This window comes from Branchiostoma belcheri, unplaced genomic scaffold (assembly GCF_001625305.1).
Source record: "Branchiostoma belcheri isolate BF01 breed outbred unplaced genomic scaffold, Haploidv18h27 scaffold59, whole genome shotgun sequence".
NCBI classification, from domain to species: Eukaryota; Metazoa; Chordata; class Leptocardii; order Amphioxiformes; family Branchiostomatidae; genus Branchiostoma; species Branchiostoma belcheri.
Window position 1 is genome coordinate 733,757 of NW_017804231.1, and position 8,592 is coordinate 742,348.

Genomic DNA, 8,592 nt, shown 5'->3' on the forward strand with positions numbered 1-8,592 from the left:
CCAAAGTTGACGACGGCGTACTCCAGCAAGGCGAGCACCACAAAGATCTTACAGCCGATTACCCAGATGTCTATAGCCCGGATGTAGTTCAGCTCTGGTGCAGGCTTTACCTTGGTGCTCTATGAAAAAGGGTGTCATAAATGTAATAAATGGATAAACAGATACATAAATACCCGACAGAAGAACAGTTACTATTTCTGAACAAAACTAGACGAAACATGTCTTCTGAATGCTAGTTTACTGATTACAGTTTTTTAAACAAGCAGCATTTCATTTCAATTTAACCTTCTTGACGGGATTTATGCCCTTCATACACAGAGTTTACGCTCTGCGTCATATAACGTCACATACCAGTGTGACCATGGTCAGGACAGTGGTGATACCCAGGGTGGTTCTAGCCGGAGCAGACGCCGGGTCGAGCCAGAACGAAACCCAGGAAATCGCGACCACACAGAAGGACGGCACGTACGTGTGGAGGATCTGAAAACTCAGCCCACGAGATAAAGCAAACCGCAGCTCCAACGTTGTGTGGAAATCCCCAACGAGGTTAACTGTAAGAGGTCAACAGACGAAAGTGAAAAACGTACTGAATGTATGATTTGTAGGCTTCTTTGCCCTAGCAAGTTGCAAAATCACCCAAATTTATTTATAATACTAATATTGAGTATCATTGGTAAATCCAACTATTCTTGCAGCGATATACGTGTAATCACCAACCTTTATTCAGAGATGGTGAACAATCTTGAGCTGGATCCTGCTGCTTACATTTACCGCCCATTTGGAGACAGTTGAGGCACGTTGTGGTGTTGATGTTTTCCGCCTGGAAACATTTGTACCCCGTCTTGATACAGTCTGAAGAGCCAGAGTAGTCACAGGAGCCGCTCTGATAGATACAGGTATCTCCTGCAACATTTGGAAATACTTGATATAGTTTACTCCATGAACAGCGTCGAAGGCTAACCACAGTACTTAGTACTAGGTGATGTAGTTAGGAAGTATAGTATTAGACTGGACAAAACGACGCTAAGATAACATCACGTTTCCAAGAACTGTCAAGTGTCACTCAAGTGGATTCTATCTAAAATGCATGACACTGACAAGTAACTGTAACAGCAGGTACAATTTTTTGTACTAGTCCAATCATTACCTCCAAAATATTTTGAAACCACAAAGCCAATTACCAATTTTACTTTGGGGATAGAAGACAGAAGAACTCTTCGACACGGCTATAACTGCTTTCGGGTTGTTCGGGTTGCACTACTATGTATACAGTATTTGTATGAGCTGGTAGCTAAAGCTGAAGCTCAACCAGGCATTAGATATTAAAGATTTCTCTCAACAGCTTACCATAGCTTTGGACATTGAGGGTGAAGCTGTTGAAGTCGACCTGGTCTACTTGAAACACTGAACGCACATTTGGCATTGAGATGATGACAGGGGACTCGGACTGGAAGTAGTAGACAGAGGCCTCCCACCGAACCTTTATGCCGCCAACTGAAAAATTGAAAACCTTTATATATGACATGCAATCAAGTTCGTTGTCATCGTCATTATATCAATTGTGCATCAACGTTTTTTTTTGTTTATTTGTTTATTTATACATACTGCCTACTGGGGTTTTCCCACAAAGTGCTGGGGAGATAACCCCGACATAAAATGGCAGGAGGCCTATTAAACAAAGATTAAACGAAAATAAAAAAGCCTTCATGAATAGGTAGCAATCGTAAACAACGAATGATGCGATGAAAGTAAAATAACATAGTAATATAGCAATAACACATGATTACCCAGATGACAAAAATCGTATTGGTCGAATTGAAATGTGGTTGGAGCATTGCCGAGGCCAAAGGGTAAACACAACGAAAGATAAAGACCCAAGGGAGAATATTACCATTATTACAATTTCCTGATAAATATACCTTTACCTACCGAATCCTAAAATCAATCCGCACATCTGTCGGTCATGCGGGTAGGTGTAAAGTTGCATTAGGCAGGGGACCCTGAACTCGAATCTGCAAGAGGAAAGACCCTGTCGTCATACTTTCAAATTCTTGTTTCAAAGTCCTTCTACAGAAACATATTCTTTCCCCGGACTTACAAATTATGGAATTCCCTCCCAAACACATGCTTTCCATCCAAATACAATCCTCTAGCACCATCTTTTTCATAGTCAAACCATGTCTTATACATACCTTTGCATAAGATATACCATACTTCCAGGATGAAGTACTGGATAAAGCAAGTCCTCATGTTTCAATTTCTCCGCGTGCACCATCGGCCATATGGGTGGCCTCCAAATCTTCTTGTTTGATTCGTCAACAATCACGCTTTGGTTGGTACTAGGAAGCCGTTCGTCTTTCCACGCACAGAGCAGGACAAATGAAATATAAAAGTTCTAAAGAAATAGAACATTTTGGGGACTGATGAGTAACAATCAAACTATGAGCAAAATACCTCTGTATCATGGCGCAAAGCTCTCCATTGAAGCGTATTCATTCGCATGGGGGATTTCTTATTTGGCCATGCTTTATCAGAAAAAAAGATCATCACACATTTACAATGTCTATATAGTAGTCATAGGTTTGGAATTGACCGAAAAAATCCTGTATTATATAATGTTATAGGAAAATACTTAACAACACACTCTTAAAGCTTAATTTGATAGATAAATCTCCCACTTTTCCTGGTATACAACATAAAACCATTTCCTGTAGTCTTTGAAAGTGCTTTTGTTGAACACTATAGTGAAGTAGATTTACCATATCTTTGTCCGAGAATGGACCAAGTTTCCAGATGAAGGCCGTACAGTTGACGTCCAGAAGGACTCCTGAAAGAATTGAGCCAGAAAAAAATTCACCAAATATAGTTCAGAAAAGTATTTTCAATACATGGTTTATCTTAATTGTTTTGTCTCACCATGCATAAATTATGTTGTGTGGAGAAAGACGTTTTGGTTTTCTAGATGTAGAATTCATTTGAATTGCAATGTCGGAACAGTGAACAGTAAGTTTTCCAAAGCTTTTCGACGTAACTGTGAACCGCTACTGTGTAGCCCACACTTCGCAAAGCATTAATATTGCAAGATATAATTTCATCTATTATTATATTTGTCTTGTCATAAGGAAATCTACATTTCGAAGAAAAGGCCATGTAAACGTTAACTGATACTAATACACATTTCTCGATACAAAATAAGTTACATATCTATAATCAGTGTTCATATCATTATATCTGGCAAGTATCACTTTGTTGACACCATTACGTTCTGTTCTTAGTGCTTCTTACTGATAATTATCGATATTCCGCAATTTGATAGAAGGTTGAAATAACCTACCGGGAGTTCCTGGCCTTGTTGTATGATTATAATCACCAGGCACTATGAATGTGTTATTCTCAAGTACAGTAGGTTCATTGCTCTCCCTACTATAGAAAAATCAAAACATTACAGAGAATGTAACTGGGCAAACGTTTAGACATAGAAACTCTCATGGGACGAATATAATAAGAATGGGGGCAGCTGATATATACCATCAGAAGGCTTGAGTCTCTGAAATATGTAATAAATGGATTATGAAGAACAATTTACCATACATAGGATCCTGACCTGCATCTGTGCTAAAGATTAAAAAAACCTTTTGCGGGCCCCATCGATGAAAAATAGATATTCTTACACCAAAAAGCGAAATCACGATAGCCCCTTATGTACAGAATTGCTTGCCTAGGGACCTACATGGCCTCATGTAATATCTGAGGCCATGTCGATACCAACAGCGCTTGTCTGAAAATTGGAGGGGGGGGGCAGAATTCAAAACGGCACAACATTGCAGATATTAGTTGCGTGCAGTGCATGCTAATAAAACATGGCTGACAACAACATGTATAAGAACACACAAACTCACCCGGTCTGGTTGCCTGTCGACCCTCTATCTGCATAAACATGACTGATTAAAAATAGCCAAATAATGATGCACCAGAACGCCATGTCGCACGACAATCGTAGAAGAGTAGCAGGGCTCCACATGCCGTTCCATTCCCAACCGAACCTATAATGTATACGTCGTGTCACGTACTGTGGGATCTATTGTGGTTGCCTCGGGAGACATACACTCTGAGCTGACGATAGTGCACCTACATATACCTTACTCTGATCGCTACAAACCAAATTAAGCTAACATTTTGCAATTTTCTCCTCGCTGCTACTCGCATGGTGAATTCAATTTCATATCTGATCCGTTAAAAATTATCACCAAATGCTCTTTAGGCGAATGATTTCAGAATTTTGTTGTATAGTGCTATACTAGTATTTCTGCGTTTTCAATATCAAGTATATTGTTCAAGACATGGTGTGGAACAAAACATCACCACCCTAAAGAGACAACAAAGCCACTAAAGCAGCTAGTTCAGAACTCTTTAATAAATCTCTTGTGTGCCAAATACACATCTGGCATTCTGTGCAGGAAATTCGAATACAGAACAATATTCAATGACGGTATATGTGTTGTTATACTGATTGTCTTCTCTTTGCATGCATTAACAGGGTATTGTAAGTAGATAGAATTACATTGCATAATGTCAACCTGATACATATATATATATATATATATATGTGTGTGTGTGTGAGTGTGTGTGTGTGTGTGTGTGTGTGTGTGTGTGTGTGTGTGTGTGTGTGTGTGTGTTTGTGTTTGTGTGTGTGTGTGTGTGTGTGTGTCAACGGTACAAGTACGGATACAATTTGGAGGTTAATATAGATGTCTATAGCCTGTACGACATTTCCGGCATGTGCGATATATTGCATATGTAAAATAGTCAATGTCAAATAGTTTGATCAGATTGGAGCGTGTGCCCATTAATACTGTGTATAAACTATAAAGGTTAATATATATTCGACGACCGGACCAGGGATATAGTAAAAATTACATTTGCATTTGCATGATATTGCATGGACAATCTTCGTATTTAAAACAGTAATATATTAATTACAGAGAGCAATATGGCCTCTTGAGTTTGATAACTGGTCCATCTTGTAAGCCATTCAAGCCACTATTTTTTAGACAATAACGTTATATGGTATATTTTTGTACAAGCCCTTGCGGTATGGCATAACATGGGAATTACCGCCCCATAAGACACAATGGTTATCGCGCGGAAAAGTATATTACAATGTATAATTCCTCACGAACTTGCAACATTTCACTAATTACTTTACTTTGATCGACCTCCCGCTCCCAGACTTGAAAGCATTCTCCAATTCACCCTATCCTCCATAAGAGACTGGATTTCTTTTACTTCTGTTAAGCTGGTCTCTGATCTGAGGTTGTCAACATTTCAAGCCTGGTAAAATCTACCCCTACATGTAACGTTAGGTTATATGATCGTCCAACATTCTATATCTGTGGTTCAGTGCGTCCCAGACAAACACTTAAGGACATGTTGCATAATCTTCTATGATAATGTATATACTTATACACATTTTCAATTGAGGTTTTCAGGTACTCAAACGCAAGCTCTGGTGTGGCCACTACACAATTTGGACTGCAGACTGCTAATTTGCTTGCTCAGTCACCATTCTATTACATCAACAGTAACTTGTTACTCATGTTTTAAGGACACTTCATGGACTCAAGTCCTTTTGAAGCATTGCTTTCCTTAAAGCCTTGAAGCGTTGTCATGTAGCTGGGCTATTATATAACGTGCCAAGTGAATTTGAAGTGTCGTTCTCAGCCACGAGTGGTTACTCAAGCAACAGAATATGATTTTGGAAACGGTCAGGCAAATTCGTCAGTGACACTTGTGAGATCTCAAGATCAACTGGTTTATATCCTTGAGCGTTAATTGATATGCTTTGTGCTACATCGTGGTGCTTTCTCCATCAGCTTTTCTTCATTTGCGCCAGCTTTGAATCGGATGACTTGCATCCTTGAACCAACGTACATTTTAGATTTAATGCTCAGAAGACGATAAGACGCCAAGATAGGTAGCTACGAAGGCTATGTAGAACGTCGGGAACAGGAATCGTGAGACGTAGTCCAGTTTCTTTGCCATTTCATATCCTGCGATGGTGAACTTTATCTTCGGCAGTTGGAAATCCCTGTTTTCGTCCAAACTGTCTTCGTTGGGCACGAAACTTTTGTCCTCTTCTCCCTCCCCTGCAATGGTCGTCTTCTGGCTTTTCGCAGCTTTAGACTAGTGAAATAGATAACCGTCATTTCATTACAGCACAAGTCTAGAATAGTAAAAGTGCTACACCAGTCTATTGTTTACAAACAGATGAACATTAAGGCTTGCTATCGTTGACTATCGTTACGTGCCTCTTCCCTCTTTTTAAAACAGGTATATGCGAATTCAGACTTTTTGTATTGTCAGAGTAGGTCATTATATATATATATATATACAAATATAAAAGAAGGTGAACAAATATGATCATTTACTGCAAAAATGTGCCAGAGATAACATAATGCACATTGATGCTCGCAATACGGACCCAACAAACAGCTGCAGGAGCAAACGAAACCTACCGCTTGTCTCGCTGCAAAGTTGACGAAGGCGTATTCCAGCAGGGCGAGCACCACAAACAGCTTACAGCTCAGCATCCAGATGTCGATAGCCCGGATGTAGTTATGCTCTGGTGTTGCCCCGATTTTGGTGCTCTGAGGAAAATATATCACAGATGTATCAAGATAAGGAAATTTCTTAGCTGGAAAGTTTCTTTGTTTTGTTGGAATCCATCCTGTATCATCTGTACGTTCCAGCGTGACCGGTAGTAATCCAACTTTCCAACTATACCAGTCTTTGGTAGTCTTGAGTCACCAGACTCGTTGAGCAGTGGATCATACGTTACAGAGGCGAGACGGGGGGCGCTATGAACTGCCTACAGTAATTCACTGCTCCCTGAGCCACGTCTGAATTACAAGACTACCAAATTAGTGATATAATTTTAACATCATATTTCTTTGTCTCCTGATAACAAGGAAAGTTAAAATTGTCTATTAACGTATGTTGTCGTTGAACCTACCAGTGTGACCATGGTCAGGACAGTGGTTACCCCCAGGCTAGTTCTGGCCGGAGCAGACGCCGGGTCGAGCCAGAATGAAACCCAGGAAATCGCGACCACACAGGAAGACGGCACGTACGTGTGGAGGATCTGGTAACTCAGCCGACGGGACAGACCAAATCTGAACTCCAACGTTGTGTGGAAATCCCCAACAAGATTAACTGAAAGACACATTTCATACAAATCAAATTGGGTTCTGTCTAAATGCGTCTTTCAATTTATGGGATACGCAATTTGTACTCCTTCAGGAATAGATAGTCATGAACAAAATGCGTTTTGATGAAGCCCACAATATCAATGTACAACATGATATTAAGCTACCTAATGTTCATGTTATAATGGTAGAAATACATTTGACACGATAACGTTAGCTGTAGGTTTATATCTTAAATGAGCTCGAACCTTGGTCAAGAAATGGGGAACAGTCTATCGGTGGAGTATGTTCCTCGCAGCTACCCCCAAATTGGAGGCAGTCGATACACGCAGTTGTGTTCAGGTTTTCTGCCTTGAAACATTTGACCCCCATCTTGATACAGTCTGCATAGCCAGAGTAGTCACAGGAGCCGCTCTGATAGACACAGGTATCTCCTGTAACGAGAATGGTTTACAGCAATTCCATTGTGTTGTGTGGCATCGCATATTGTACATCCGTACATTATGCATTTGTTCACTACTCTACCTGGAGTCATTATATATAACATATAACATACAATTTATTTGAAAATACAGCACAATTAAAAAGGTATATATGGAAATTAAACAGAAAACGCTACGCTCACTCGATGGTTTATTTCGGTGGTTATTGCACATGGCCAGGGATTATATACACCTCGAGTCGGGGCATTAACCCTTTGTTATTGGGGGATATTGACTTCATTCAAACCTGTAAGTGAACGTCTTCTGATGATAGCTGATTGATGGATAGAACAACAATGCCAATGAGTATATTCTTATTAAGTCATCGTGAGACTAACTGAAGCAACTTGTTCCCGATACTTACGATAGCTTTGGAGGTTGAGCGTGTAGCTGAGGTAGTCGACCTGGTCGATTCGGAACGCCGAGCGAACATTCGTCATAGAAATGGCAATGGAAGAATCAGACTGCAGGTACAGCGAAGAACTCCAGACAACCTTCAGGCCACCAACTGTGGACATATGGCAGAATATGTGGTCTTAGAATGCATTTTGTGTCTTTGATATAATATCCGAACAGATCTTATGGTGGCTGGCAGTATCCAATACTAAAACAAATATATCAGTACAAAAACGAAAGCCTGGCAAAAACGCCTAAAACACGCATATGTCGAAGCCTAAACCTCTGTTTTGAAAGTATACGACGTATCTTTGATATTGACATTTGTACTCGTACATCTACTGCAGGTATTTTTTAAGTAAGACTGCAAAGGCGGAGCAAAGAAGCCAAAATCGTAAGAGCAAGTAGAAAAATACGTAAAAAATGCCCATTCTGTCTTTATTTCATATAGTCACAAAACTACTATTTCATTCCTTATGCGCAGTAGTGTTTTACGTACCAAAGCTCAT

General features: G+C 40.0%; 1 protein-coding gene and 1 pseudogene across 1 annotated transcript; both read right to left on the bottom strand.

The window, feature by feature from the left end:
* Nucleotides 1-5: 5 nt before the first annotated feature.
* On the bottom strand, nt 6-1,362 carry LOC109481956 (annotated as a pseudogene).
* A 4,100-nt stretch (nt 1,363-5,462) lies between these two features.
* LOC109481957 (glycine receptor subunit alpha-3-like) lies at nt 5,463-8,592 on the bottom strand. The gene is made up of 6 exons (XM_019784572.1): nt 8,583-8,592; nt 8,052-8,195; nt 7,454-7,639; nt 7,013-7,212; nt 6,516-6,647; nt 5,463-6,183 (listed from the first exon to the last, which is right to left on the bottom strand). Exons 1-6 carry the CDS (start codon nt 8,590-8,592, stop codon nt 5,941-5,943), a joined length of 915 nt encoding a protein of 304 aa, XP_019640131.1. The 3' UTR covers nt 5,463-5,940.

Bases quoted from the DNA above. Each gene is read 5' to 3' on its own strand.
- LOC109481957 (XM_019784572.1), bottom strand. The intron at 6,648-7,012 runs GTAGGTTCAACG...TATTTTCCTCAG, and splicing joins TCCTGACCATGGTCACACTG to AGCACCAAAATCGGGGCAAC. The intron at 6,184-6,515 runs GTAGGTTTCGTT...CTATTTCACTAG, and splicing joins ACTTTGCAGCGAGACAAGCG to TCTAAAGCTGCGAAAAGCCA.